Source organism: Myotis lucifugus, unplaced genomic scaffold (genome assembly GCF_000147115.1).
Source record: "Myotis lucifugus unplaced genomic scaffold, Myoluc2.0 scaffold_1, whole genome shotgun sequence".
NCBI lineage: Eukaryota > Metazoa > Chordata > Mammalia > Chiroptera > Vespertilionidae > Myotis > Myotis lucifugus.
This window is the reverse complement of record NW_005871049.1, coordinates 37,970,862-37,986,250: the sequence shown is the minus strand read 5'-3', so window position 1 is coordinate 37,986,250 and position 15,389 is coordinate 37,970,862. Positions and strand designations below refer to the sequence as shown.

At 38.7% G+C, this 15,389-nt stretch overlaps 1 protein-coding gene across 2 annotated transcripts in view; it reads right to left on the bottom strand.

Annotated features, from left to right (window-relative positions):
* The window catches only part of INTS9 (integrator complex subunit 9), a 103,752-nt gene extending 88,579 nt beyond the window's left edge, over positions 1–15,173 (bottom strand). Inside the window, exon 1 of one of the 2 annotated variants that reach the window (XM_006081927.3) lies at positions 14,876–15,173. In XM_006081927.3, coding sequence (XP_006081989.1) covers positions 14,876–14,884 — 9 coding nt within the window. In that variant the 5' untranslated portion in view covers positions 14,885–15,173. The remainder of the gene's footprint in view (positions 1–14,875) is intronic. The other variant, XM_023755920.1, reaches the window with a different exon arrangement.
* Between the last annotated feature and the right edge of the window lie 216 nt (positions 15,174–15,389).

Sequence of the window (15,389 nt, the reverse complement as noted above, 5' to 3'; positions counted from 1 at the left end):
AACTTGAATACAGAAGATAAAAAGAACTCTTTCAACCTGAGAACACAAACAATGAAATAAAAATGGGCAAAATATTTGAATAGGCATTGACTGAAAAAGACATATGGATGGCAAATTAAAAGATCCTAAACGTTAGTCCTTGGAGAAATACAAAGTGAAACCATAATAAGATGCCACTGCATTCTTGCTAGAAGGGTCAGAATTAAAGATTGACAAGTTGGAAACCTCATACACTACTAGCATAATGCTTTTGAGATTCACTTTTGTTTCTGCAAATACCATTCATCTTTATTACTAAGAAAATATTCCATTGTACAGATGTACCACAATTTGCTTATCCATTCACAAGCTGATGGATATTTGGATTGTTATTTTCAGTTTTTGATGATTATGAATAAAGCTGCTATAAAATGTCACATACAGGTTTTTGTAGGGGCGTATGATTTTATTTCCCTGGCATAAGTACTTAAAGAGTGGGTTATATATGTTTAACTTGATAAGAAACTCCCAAACTGTTTCCCAAAGTGGACAATTATTTTTAGCTTAAATAAGCCAGTTAGATTTTGTTGCTGGGCTGTGTACTACAGCATCCAATATCCCTTTTAACCTAGGCATAAAGCATTAGTTCTAATTGTGCTTCTAATTTGGTATTAGCCCCCATGAATCCCTAAATTCTTTGGGCCTCAAATTTCCTCATCCACCATTTCATTGGGGCACCCAAAATCCTTGGTCTTTTATATAACCTGCCAACAAGACGTGTCTGTGCCACTGTATTCTTTTACAATTCACTCTCTGAAAGTATAAAAAAAATTACATGATTTCTAAGCTGGAAGGAATTCCAAGATCATCTAGTCCAAATACCTCTTTTAAAAATGAAGAACCTCACTCTTCCAAGGCTTGTGAGCTTTCCTCTCCACCAACACACCATAGTATACACATTCAATGACATCAGTAAATGCAGCTCACTAGGAGACACTCCATGCCCAAACAGGGTGTGTAAGATTCGTAATGTGTCAGGGAAAGAGGGGAGTACTGAGACTCCTTGCCTTATACCTCACCATCCTGAGTTAAATTGCTTCCACTGAGCCCAATTTGCCTAATTTGATACTATTATCCCTGCTAAGAATTTTGGGCCAGGCCCTGACACACTCAGAGACTTCTATAAATACATTTCAATTTTATTTGGTAATCTTTCACTTATTCCGCTTTATTTCTTGGTTCTATCTTGCAGGAGAGCTGTTAAATGTGTCAATCATACTCACTGTCAAAATGACTACACAGCTGGATAAAAGAGAGGGTAATTTTCCACTCGAGCAGAAAATCTGTAGCATGCATGGTGAACACAGAGAAAGAAGTCACTTTCTGGTTGGGGAGTGGCTAAATTCCATGACACTTACGGTAGTGCCCGCCTGTTTATCCTGATCCTGTCCTCTGACTTGGCTTTTCATAAAAGTGAGTAAAGAAGCAGAAAGTGGTGGTAAAAAGCCTTTCCCTACGCCCCCTGCCCCTCCCACACAGAGAAGCTCAGAAAGAGTGAGAATGTTGACAGTAAACATTAAAGATGAGAGAGGGCCTGACTTGGGAATAAATACTGTTGGCTGTTGGGCACCAGAATTTTAAAAATGTTAGAAAGTGATTATAGTTGATAAAAAAGAGTCCACAGAGCTATGTATATGACATCAAAGTATTTTTTAAAATTCACTGGAAGCACATACAGGTTGTCCCCCAAAAATGTATACACAGTTTAACAGCTGATAGCTCAATTTTGAAAATGAAATGTATTTTAATAAACATTGCCTTTATAATTATTCAAAGTGTGCGCATACATTTTTTTGGGGGGGATACTCTATATATACCAAACTGGTAAAAGTGGTTACTGCTGGGGACAGGGTGTTGATCATACTGGAACCTTCACTGTTTACTTTCGATTTTCTGTACTCTTGACCTATTTTTTAAAAACATTAACCAGATTTCTTTAAAGCAGATTTTTTTCCATTTTTTTTTTTAAATAAAGAGTAATTAACATAGAGATTTCTATTGGCAACCAAGTTTTAAAAGAGGTAGAGAGGAAATGGGAGGTAGGAGGTAAGGGTAGAAATAGTTGACAATAAATTAACTAGTACTACTCTAATCTAACTTTTCATTGAAACTATGTATATAGCTATGATCCAAGCAAAAGTTGTACTACCACTACCAAAAAGACATTGTATTAAAGGTCATATATGATTGATCTATGCACTGTGTTTTACTTTTGTTCTAGAGTATTTGTTTTACTTGTGAGTGGTTTTCAGGTGTTTAATGACCCAATATTATGTCCTATAATATAAGAAAAAATACACTAAGGCTGATAAAAGTGCTAGTAAAAAGCAATATATGATTATGATGGAGAAAGGTAAAGATCATTGTAAAAAGAGAAAGAAGTATGAAAATGGTAAGTATAATATTGGGATGAATTAAATAACAGTAAAGGCAATTTAAGAACAATGGTATTGAAAATTTGCAGCAATGACAATGAGCAAGAAAGTAGAAAAAAGATTAACAAAATGCTATAAAACTTGTAAATGGCTAAGAGGATTAGGTTGAGAATATGTTGAGTTAAAGGAGCCGGACACAAGTAAGTACATAGATGGATTAACAACTAGATAATTTATGTTCGTTTTACGGTATGGAAATTATATACCTATACATATGGTATATCCATACCCTGAGGACGGCATCACACGTTCCAGTGATTTACCTATATTCAACCTGTCGATGTGACTATGTATTTATCATAGCATATCCTATGTATTCATCAGTTCTGTAGAAATGGGATCCTCCCAAACTTTCTCAATAAAGATGAAGTCAAGGAATTCACTGGGTGTTTCTGTTCTCTTTTTCCATGTGGGCACTCATCCTATATGGTGCCCATCAAATGGTCCCATTGATTCTCCAGATCCCTTTCGCATTCTGATGTGTTTGTGAATTCTGTTACTACTTATGAGGGCCTCATAATGTGCTTAGAAAAATCTTGTTCCAAGTAGGTAATTCTGACTTTGCTTTGATGCATTTGCTAAACATGCTGATGCTTCCTGTTTTGATTATATTTCACTATTTGAAAATATTTTCTGTAATGCAATGAATTGTACTTTTTTTTATTTCCGAACTCCTTTGCCCGATTCCAAAGGGATGAATAAGGCTCCAGGTGTTTAAAATTCTTACTTTAAGCTCCTAAACTTTCTGTTACTGTCCAAAGCACCAAGTCTCATATTTAAAATCCACCACTGTGGCTTCAGTCTATCCTTCTAACTTCTACTTTTAATACATTCAATAAGTCTGCCCTTGGTCCCAACTGCAGTGATCTAGTGCTCCAATCACAGGTACAAATCTTTCACATGTTAATAACACATGTTGAATGAAACTGTTGATATTCTGAATAAGGAGGATGTGAGAAAACAGAAATGTGCCCATTTTTGTACACATTGCTATAGAGCTGAACATCTCATTCTAAATCTTTTTTAAAACCACTTTATTAAGGTATGATTGACATGTAAAAATGCACTGAAATATATTTAGGGTACATAACTCGATGAGTTTGGGGATAAATATATACCCATTAAACCATCACCACTATCAAGGCTATCCATAAACATCCATCACCTCTCAAAGTTTCCTCTCACTCCCATTATTATTATTACTTACGTGTGTGTGTGTTTGTGTGTGTGTGTGTGTGTGTGTGTGTCAAAAACACTCAACATAATCTAAACGTTGTGGGGTTTTTTTTGTTAATCCTTACCCAAAGATATCTTTTCCGTTGTTTTTTTTCCCCCAGAGAAAGTGGAGAGAAGCGGGGAGAGACACATCCATTGGTTGTCTCCTAAAGGTACCCTGCCCAGGGCCAGGGATTGAACTTGCAACCTAGGAACATGCCCTTCAATGGGAATCGAACCCATGATCCTTTGGTGTGCGGGCTGACACTCTAACCACTGAGCTACACTGTCTAGAGCCAAATGCTTTTTAATTTAACTGTTCCTTCCACCCACAGAAAGATAAAATGTTCCTCCGCCAATGTATTTATCAACCAAGGTACCAGTTCAAATTTTCTTTCTCTAGGAAGACCTGATTCTTTGGTTCGAATTCATCTTTCATGATTCTAATCTTCCATACCTTACTATTGCCTTTATCATGGTCTATCACTAAAACTACATACACTTAGCCCCATGCATAAATAATATACACAGTACACTGTGTCTATGGTTTGTTAAATAGTGAGTTACTGACAGGTAGGGTCTATGTATGCCCCACAGCATCAAGGAGGTTTTGTACAATATAGGCATTTACTAACATTTGTTGGATTTTTGTTATTCTTCCTCTTATCTGTTAGTTTTAACTATCACATAGTCATTCATCAACAGTTTCTTCCTATTGGATCTACACAGCGTGAATCAAATATAGCTTAAAATAAATAAGCTACTGTCTAAGGTTCCAAAATCCTTTTTGTTTCTATAGAGATTATTTTTGGTGTGGTAATTATGTTTATTTTAACAGACTGTTTTGTTTACATTTCTTGCCTTTATCAGGCCTGTCTCTTAAGTACAGAGAGGGAAACTATTTCTGGCTGTTCTGTTTTCCAAGGAAACCTTGCAATTTTCTTTTAAGGTCATAGAAGTCTTTTATTTCTATGAGTCTGCTATGCACCATCTAAGACTTTAAGTTATAAAAACCATTGTTTTCTCAAAAGTCTGGAAAAAGCTTGCAAGATATAATTAACTACCTAGAATAAACAATACAACATAAATAGATCTTCCCCTTAGAAAATAACATATTGTTGGGCTATGTGAAAGAATCTCACTTCATTAGCAAGAAAGCAGCTACAGCAGATAAATTAAAATATACAAAAATTTCAAGACAAAATTCAATATAGCAGTGACATGTTGAGTTTGAGCAGCATGCCCACTCACGTCAGAAATAGAACAGAGATGCCTACCACCACGACTAGTCCAAACTATTCTTAAAGTATAAAACAATGTAATCACACCACAGGGGGGCGGGGGAGGGGCGGGTGGAGTGAGGGGGGGAGGAGGTGTAAAAAATTATCTGTAAAGTTAAACAGGTGGAAAACCCAACAGAATTAACTGGGAAAACTACTAAAAATTAAAATAAGAAAACTCAACAAAAGGCTGTAGAGAGAATAAAAAAACCAAAACAAACAAACAAAAAAAACCCCGCCCTGGACCATATGGCTCAAATGGTTGGAGTGTTGTCCTGAACACTGAAAGGTCATGGGTTTGATTCCCAGTCAGGGCACATACTCAGGTTGCGGGTTCCATCCCTAGTCGGGGCGCATGCGTGAGGCAACTGATTGATGGTTCTCTCTTTCTCTTAAATCAATAAAAGATTTCCTCAGGTGAAAGAAAGAAAGCCCAGCTGGTTGGCTGAGTGGCTGAACCTTGAAGATATTATGCTAAGTGACATATGGAGATGGGTGGTGGTGAGGGCTGCACAACAATGAACAAGTACTTAATGGCACTGAATTATATGTTTAAAAATGGTTAAAATAGTAAATTTTATGTTGTGTGTATTTTACTGGAATTAAAAAAAAAATGTAATGCACAAGCAGAAAATCTGAAGAGACCTATAGCAAGTAAAATAACTGAATTAGTGCCCCGGTCTGGTGGCTCAGTCCGTTAGAATGGATCATCCCCGGTTGATGCACACTGGAGGCAATCAATAGATGTTTCTCTCTAACATCAATGTTTCTCTCTCTCCCCCCTCCCTTCCTCTCTCTCTCAAATCAATAAACATATATCGAGTGAGGGTTAAAAAAAATTAGTCAATTAAAAATCTTCCCACAAAGAAAAGCCCAGCCCCAGATGGCGTCATTGATGAATTCTATCAAACTTTTAAAGAAGAAATAATATCAATTCTTCATACACCTTCCAGGGTAGACAGGAGGAGGGAACATTTCCCAACTCATTCTATGAGAACAATATTTCTCTGATACTAAAACCAAACAAAGATAGCCTAAGAAAACTGCAGACCAGTATCTCTCATGAATGGATCTGAAAAAATTACCCAACAAAATATCAAACCGAATCTAGCAACACTATAAAGGACTACACATCATGACCAAGTGGAAATGATCCCTAGAACACAAGCTTGACTTAACATTCAAAATTCAATTAAGGTAATATACCATACTAATACAATAAAACTCAAAAACCATAGGATTATCTTGCTATCCAAAGGAAAACCATTTGATAAAATCCAAGACCTGTCCATGAGAAAAATGCTCAACAAACTAGGGCTGGGAGGGAACATCCTCAACTTGATAAAGGGCATCTATGAAAAACCTGCAGCTCACATCACATTCAATAGTCAAAGACTGACTGCTTTCCCCCTAAAATCAGAAAAGGGGAAAAGATAGAAAGAACATCTGCCTGCACTTCTATTCAATTACTACACTGGAGGGTCTGGCCAGTGCATTTATGCAAGACAGAGAAATAAAAACACGGAGACATTAGAAACAAAAACTTCAGTCAACTGGTACCTGGATAAACAAAGTGTGGTGTATTCATATAGTGTCATATTATTGAGCAATGCATGCTACAACATGGATGAATCTCAAAAACATTATGCTAAGTGAAAGAAGTCAGACACAAAAGACCGCATATTGTATGAGCCAATTTATATGAAATGACCAGAAAGGGCAAATCTACAGACAGAAAGTAGATTAGTGGTTGCCTGGACTGACTGCTAATGAGCACAAGGGATCTTTCTGGAGTGGTGGGAATATTCTAAAACTGAATTGTGATTGTTGCCTAACTGTAAATTTTCCTAAAGTCATTGCATGTCCTTTAAATGCATGAGTTCTGTGGTAGGTGAATTATACCTCAATAAAGTTGTTTACAAATATAAAAAAAGGTAATAATTATAATACCATTTACATTACTATTACTGCTTGTTTACCCATATTTCCACATGCTGAAAAAAAAATATGGGAAGAATTACTAAGTTAGAACATGCAATTATGCCTTCCTCTACTTTATTAGAATAGAAAAATGCGTAAGTATTGTATATAGGGAAAGAAAGCTTCTGCTTAGGCCATAAATCTGAGAAATGGATTATTCATTAATGTAAGACATTTTATTATTCACCCCCCTTCATAAACATAAGTGAAAAATAAACTGTACCTTAAGGGCAAAAAGGGTGTTTAGTTTTACATGTCCTAAAAAGAATCACTGTTTAAAACATCATCTATCTGATAACCTTTCAGAAAGTTAAAGTTCATTCAGTTGTGCTTAAATTTAAATGTTTTACACCTTTAGGCATCTCCTTCGGATATATGGTCAATCAGGGACAATTTAAACTTCCGGTTTTTCTCAAAGTGAAGTTCCCACCACATAGTTCTTAGTTGTGATCACTAAGCACCTTGGGCTTTCAAGCTGACTCCTTTATCCTACACAGGCCTTCCTATTCCCCATTCCACCAGCCCTTTGCATTCCTGCCTTTTCTCACGATATCTACAAATTCTAGCAAATACCTCTTTGTTAGTCTTCCTGAGACGTCAACTCCTAGCTTCACCTCACCTTTTCTGGGTAGGAGGGATCTCCTGTCATTTGCTTCAGATAACATGATATTGTCATCTTCATCACTACACCCATGCATCAGCATTTTCAAAGCAACACCATAGATTCTTTTTTCAAAGCAACACCATAGATTCTTTTAAAAAACCTTTTTTTTTTTTTTTTTTTTTTTTAAATCTGGAGAAATTTACAGACAAGAGGGTGTGAGGATTGATGAAAGAAAAAAGTTACATTAGTAAGACAATGTAACTTTGTAAAGTAAAGAGACAGATGGCCTTGTTGGCAAGGACTGGGAAATGAATTCTCATACACTACTGGGTACAATGGTAAATGAATTCCCACACACTACTGGGTACAATGGTAAACTAGTGGGCAAGCTGGCCATCCCTGTTAAAACTTAAAGAAGCATTAAAAAAATACTGAACCAGTGCCCAACGATAATTCCACATCAGGAAGTTCACTGTAATATTGTTTGAAATCCACAGTGAGCCTGCTAGACTTTAGTTTCATAAATCTGTTTTGCTCGCTGAAATATATCCAGTGCCTTGAATAATGCCTAGCACAGAGGAAGCCAATGTTCAGGAAGATTTGTTGAATGAATAAAATGGATGATGGAGATCTGAAGGGCAGTTCAGGCCTGGGCCTCTGTTGGTATTTAGCAAGCCAAGAGGTGAATGTTCCATTAGGAATGCTAGGCGTTATGAGTTCCGTGGCTATGCTGCACTCCTAGCCCTTGTCCGTCCAGTATGCTTTGTTGATCACAGCAGCAAATGGCAGAGGGATTTATGTACTCAGAGCAAACCAGGCACAAAACAAATGTGCTTGTGCAGCTATAAGCAACAGCACTGCTGTCATGCTTGTTTAGTAAGTGGTATATACATACATATATTTTTTTCTTCAACTATTATTACCCTAAAAAAATTCATCATTAGTATACATTTTTTGGGGGGCTTAGTAAGTATAAAAGATTTAATCTTCACAGCAACCATTAGGGCTCTGAAATGCCCCAAAATAAATGATCTGTTTTTATCTCAGAACACTACTGAACAAGGTAAGTGACTTGGACTTATGTCATAGATTTTTAGAGTTTGAGGAAATCATATGAAAGGAGAAAAAAACCTATCATACTGTAATGATTGTCTTTACATCATAAAGACACAGGAGGGCACTCTAATCAACCAGCAAAGAAAAACACAGAAAAGATGGTGAAGTCAGGTTGACCTTTTAACAATCTTACCGCAATAGGTGAATTAAGCATCAGTCAATGTGTGAATGTTTGTAATTTACAGCAAGAGATTTTCCGTTAATCCAAATTCTAGGAAGCCAAAAGGACTCTGAAATTGTGTAAATTGGAGAAAGAATCCTTCCCTCTCAGATCCACACTTTCTAAAGATTTGTTCAATTAACCTTGGGGCAGGATTTGCCCCTTTCAAGCAAAGATCTTCTATACAAACTTCAATTCCACTTTTTTTTACTCCACTAGGAATAATCCATGAATCCATTTTTTTACTCCATCTCTTTTCCTAGGAGAAATGGCGAGTTAAAAGTTTGAGCCACCCACAAAGCCAGTAGTAAGTAGTAATGAGAGCATAGAACACTAAAGAATATGTCTTATGGCTTTCTTGAGTTTTTAAATTTATAAATACAACTACAGCATATAATTTCCTCTACCAAATTAAAAAAGTATAGCATATCAAGCATTTAAATGAGCTTTCTTTCAGACCTTTAACAAGAGAGCAACAATAACTGCAGAGATCCATAGATTCTAGGGAATCAGGACCATTCATACAGGATTATCATTCATCTTAAAGTCACATTCAAATTTGTGCTTCAGCAAAATTACAAATAATTCCTTGTCATCAATCTTTGGGGTCAAATGTAAATAGTCAACAAGGAAAGTATTAAAACTCTGAATGCCAAGGATATACTGTGGTTGCATCTTTGTTGACTGAATTAATTAGAAGATTCTCTCTATCTCTGGAACTATCTATAGCAGCGGTTGTCAACCGGTGGTCCGCGGACCATTGGTGGTCCGTGAAGCCCGAAAGGTTGGTGACTGCTGATCTATAGGAAGTATGACACATGCTGCATTCTTGAGCTGCTTATCACTTATTCACTTTAATCTTCATCTATTTGAATGACTAAATTCCTGGTCATGATGTTTCAAAGTCAATTTCTGTCAGTGTATTCAGTATTTTTTTTTTTTGTAAGTTCCCTATTGAATTCTAGTTCCTTATCCTTAGCTGAACTGGCCATCAGGGTGTACCCAATTAGGCTCAATCTATACTAAAAGAGAACATGCTCTAAAATTTGCTAATTTAGAGGATGCATTTTTAATTTTCCTCTTCCTTTTAAAACAATTCTGGTTCCCTGAAGATACTAATGAATTTCTTCAGTTAAATAAAGCTGCCTGAATACTGCATCATATTAGAGACAGTCCCTAAAATCCGTTCAGTTGATATCTAAGAAGGAGATATTTAAGGATTACTTTATAATGACATGCATTGTCTTCCCTTGGGTGTGTAAAAAGCCACCGAGAGAATGTGTCAAGTTAGAGAACTGTAAATGGTATCAGAGGCTAACTTGGGTAGTAAAAAAACTAACTTGGGCACTCAATTGGTATGATCTGATATGGAGTCCTTTGTATTATCAAGAAAGTTTCCAAACTTCAATTTTTTACCACTAATCTTTTTTAAGATCTTAATTTAACCAAACTCCTATTTAAAGATACTTTTAAAACTAGCCCAGAAGAGCGGATGAGAGGTAAGAAGGGAAGGTGGGGGTGAGGGGGTTCCTTCCCTGCCTCCTCTCCAGTCTCCCAGGTGCCAGACCTAAAGGCTTTCCCCACAGTGATCCTTTGATTATTTTTACTTCCCCTGGACCCGTATGTTCTAACAGAATTTTAACAAACTATAATTATTAAGAAAAAAATAGCTTCAAATAAACTCTCAGTATGCACTCTGGCGTCCTTCCTCTAAGAGCCAACCTAGAACATGCCAGGCACTGTGCAAGGTGCTGGAGCCCTTGCCCTCATTAAGCAGCAGACCCTTGAGGAAGGAATCTTGGCATGTTCTATGCCGCTTTTTTCCTCTGTGTAACTTTGAGCGAAATCACCTCCCTGGGTTCAGTTTTTTTTAAATCTGTAAAATGGGACTATCATCCCTGGGGCCTAGACCAAAGGATTAAATGGGCCACTGAATAGGAAGTACCTTGCACAGGGCCTGGCACATAGTAATTGTTCCATAAAGGGTAGCACTTATTTTTTACTCCAATGTTACAGCTTATTGTAACGTTTTAACTTTACCCCTTAAGATTTACTCAATGATATTTACAGACTTGATAAGCCTTCAGATATTATTCAACTACTATTTAGTGGTGTCACACTATGTTGGGCCTTGGGAATACACAGTCTAAAAGAGAGAGGGCAGAAATAAAACTAATCACCGCAAATGCTACAAAAGGAGGTGTGCCATGGAAGCATATAAGAGGGGTCGGTACCTAATTAAAGGAAACCTTGAGGAAGTGCTATTTTAAAAAAAATAATTTAATACATTTTTATTGATTTCAGAGAGGAAGGAAGAGGGAGAGATAGATAGAAACATCAACGATGAGAGAGAATCTTTGATCGGCTGCCTCCTGCACCCCCTCTACTGGGGACCGAGCCCTGACTGGGAATCAAACCGTGTCCTCCTGGTTCATAGGTCGACACTCAACCACTGAACCACACTGGCTGGACGAGGAGGTGCTATTTCATCAGAGACTGAAATGTATAAAGAAATTAGGCAGGGAGAAAGTGTTGTAGGCAATGGAACATACTGTCAAGTCCCAGAGGCAAAAGAGAGCAGGGAAAGCTGAAGGAACTGGGAGATGTGTCAAATCACTGCAACAGGGAGAACAACGGAGAGGAGGGCTAGACACACACCCGGAGAGGCAGGCGGGACCAAGTCAGTCAAGTGAAAAATTATAAAACTTTATCCTAAGGGCAAAGGGTTTCATGTAACTGCAGTTTAAAACAACTTTTAGGATGCAGAGGAGAAAACGGATTGGAGAGGGGAAAGACTGAATGTAGGCAGCCCAGATAGAAGGTCTTTTGAATTCCAAATGTCAAGTGAAAAGAGCCCCTACAAAGGCAGTATTAGCAGGACTGGAGAGAAACAGACCTGTTCAACAACAGAAGTAGACTAAGATGCGGTCACAGACTGGGAAGGGTATTTTGGAAGTCATAATCTCAAAACCAAGAATGTGCCCAATAAAATGTATTTCTGAGTTTCATGAAATAAATGTAAGACATGGCTGACTACATATTCCGGAAGCAGTACACAAAGTTAAACATTTTTGGCCATGGGAATATTTATTACAACTCTACGGGAGGCACATCACACAAAAGGAGTCTAATTTACTGTCAATATTTTTTGAAACCACTTTGCTATGTTGATAGAAATTCTGCATTACAGATCATCTATTAACTACCAAATGAGTTTTTCGTGTTTTTTTTTTTTTTAAGTCCTCACCTGAGGATATTTTTTCCATTGATTTCTAGAGAGAGTGGAAGGAAGGAGGCGGGGAGATAGAGGGGGGAGAGAGTGAGAGAGACATGTACATTGGTTGCCTCCTGCATGCTCCTACCAGGGCTGGGGAACCTGCAACAGAGGTATGTGCCCTCACTGGGAATCTAACCTGAGACCCCTCTAACCACTGAGCCAAACTGGCCAGGGCCCAAATGAGTTTTTAACACTTCCTCAGAGCTATCTTTTGGTTCTTAAAGGAAAAAAAAAAGTTTCTACTTTTTTCCCTTCCATGATTTCACATCTCTAAATAAATTAAGCAGGAGGATATTATGAGCAAACCAAAGTACAGGGGTGGCCAAAAGTAGGTTTACAGTTGTTTGTATGGAAAAAGACATGCAGGTTATAATTATTACTAATAAATAATACAAGAATAAATTCACAACTGTCAAATAAACCATGGCTCTCTGATAACCGCAGCAAATGAGTTTTTACGGAAAAACTGTTTCACACTTGCATGCCTTCGTGCCAAGCACACCCAACGTAATTTATCTTTTATTGAAGACACATGATCTGTGCTCCATTTAGGCCAGTGGTTCTCAACCTTGGCTGCACATTAGAATCACCTGGGCATCTTTTTAAAATCCTGATTTCTGGGCTCATCCTCCGGAAACTGTTTCTTTGTTACTAATGTTGTGGCCCCACCCCATAACAAAGAAACAATTTCCGGAGGATGCGGCCCAGAAATCAGGATTTTAAAAAGACTCCCAGGTGATTCTAATGTGCAGCCAAGGTTGGGAACCACTGATTTAGGCAAAAGCTTTTTGCTCCTAAGCTGATTCCTCTTCATGGAAGACCCGAGCCTACTCCTTCTTATCAATTCCAGAGTCACCTTTCCAAGAATGCCTCTCAATCATTCTCTCAGTTCTCCAAGCCCTAAACATGCCTCTGTGTTACCATGAATTAGAGATTTGGCTTACTTTTCTACCTTCATTATATTGCACACTTCTTTAGGGATAGAGTGGTGACTTTCAATTCTGCATTCTTAAGTGTCTAGCACACGGTACCTAGAAGCAAATTGATATTCTCAAGGTTTACGGATCTGTGCCCTCCCCTTACATAAACAGCTTTAAATAGAGAGAGTTTTGGAGCTGAATCTACTTTTAATACTTTCTCTGAGCTTTCAAAAAATAGCTGGCACTTTGCTGAGCAAGTAAGTATATACCTGCAGCATGGTAATTACCAAAGGGCAGATGAGAGGGGTGTGTGTCCTATGAAAAAGCATGTTCAAGTAATTACATAAATGGGAGGGGGTTAGGCTTTTTTTTTTTTTTTTTTTTGTATAAATTACAGATGCCCTCGTTGGTTTGGCTCAGTGGATAGAGCGTCAGCCTGCAGACTGTGTCCTGGGTTCAATTCCAGTCAAGGGCACATGCCTGTGTTGCAGACTTGATCCCTATAGCGGGCGTGCAGGAGGCAGCCAACCAATGGTTCTCTCTCATCACTGAGGTTTCTCTCTCTCTCTCCCACTCCCTTTCTCTCTGAAATCAATAAAAATATATTTTAAAATAAAATAAAAATTACAGAAAGTAAAGCTTGACAATATTTGGCTACAGGAACATGATTTTAAAAGGTACAGCATCGCACACGCTTTTCTCCTCTCCTAATTACGCTATTAACTAATCCCACACAGTTGGAATAAACTAGTTAGGTCTGCGTGCACAATGATAGTAAAATGGCTCAAAATAAAGGTCTGAGTGTTCTTAGAAGCCAGGTGTTTTGAGTATTGGGATTCGGACTCCAGGTAGACTGGCATATTCCATCTAACCTTGGGTCATGAAGTCCTTACAGACTGTAATGTCTTTTTATTTCAACTTGAAGATCTGATTGGCCTTATGAAGCAATTCATGAATCGGCAGCATTGCATCTAGCAACTAGAGGGGCGCTCCCAACTCTAATGTGTTAACACTTCCTCTCAATCCATCTATAAGCAGGCTCTACAGCAGCGGTTCTCAACCTGGGGGTCAAACAAGACCATCGGAAAACACATATATAATTACATAGTTTTTGTGATTAATCACTATGCTTTAATTATGTTCAATTTGTAACAATGAAAATACATCCTGCATATCAGATATTTACATTACGATTCATAACAGTAGCAAAATTACAGTTACGAAGTAGCAGCGAAAATAATTTTATGGCTGGGTCACAACATGAGGAACTGTATTAAAGGAAGGTTGCGAACCACCGCTCTACAGGTTTAAGCCTCAAATCCCCCAGGAGCACACCCTGCCCTCGTCCTTCTCTGAATTCCGAGTGCAATTAGGAGTCCGTAACAGAAAATTTAATAATGACCCTCTGTCCAATATTTTCTACCCTCTACTCATAAGTCACAAAGCCTCTCAACAATGGTAAGAAGAAACGCTAAACAAGCGCCAACTGCGTGGAAAGAAGTTAACAAGCTATTATAACACTCACGTGGCAGCTGAAACACCAGCCGAACCCAGTTCATCAAGCCCACCCTTAGTTGGTCGGTGAAGAAATGTTCCAGTCAACCACTTATCTAACCAAAGGGACCCACCAAGGGTGTCTAAGATCCCCTGGCAGCTGTGTGTGAGGTGGGGTAGGGAGGTGTGATTCGAACCCCCTCAAACAACAAACACCAGCTTTCCTTAGTTCACCGCACTTTCTAGTTCCCTAATTACCACCCCTTTAGACACGGTTCCCTTCGCCAGGTGGAAACGACTAAGTCCAAAGGATATGGCACAACCATTGCCCTCTGACCTAGGATAAGAGACTCACCAGTTTCATATTGGACTTTTGGTTGTTGAACACCAGTCACTGGACTCCTCAAGCCCAGAAAGCGTCTTCCGGTTCAAGCTCCGCCGCTCGCCCGAGGAGAGCATCGCGGGACCTGTAGTCTTTCTTCCCTGCGCCCCCTTTCCGGGGCATCATGGGAAATGTAGTCATGCCTCCCTACATCCTGGGAACTATAGTTATCTTTCCTTCTCCTCCGTTTTCTCTCGAAACATCTCCTTCCGTCCGCTCAAATTCATCCCCGCCGCCAATTCATCCTGCCTCTCCACCCCGGCGTGATCTCATGTCCACAGTCTGGGCCTGGTACCCATGGTATTCTGGGATGTGTAGTCCCCACGGCTCTGCCGCCCCTTTCCCCTCCTCCCGGTGGGCGCGAGACTTGCCGGGAGTTGTAGTTCACTGGAGTCTCTGGACGCAGAGTTCCACACTTTTACTCGGGGGAGGTAGGAACTACAACTCCCAGGGCCGCCCGGCTGCAGCAGGTGGGAGCGGGGCTGTT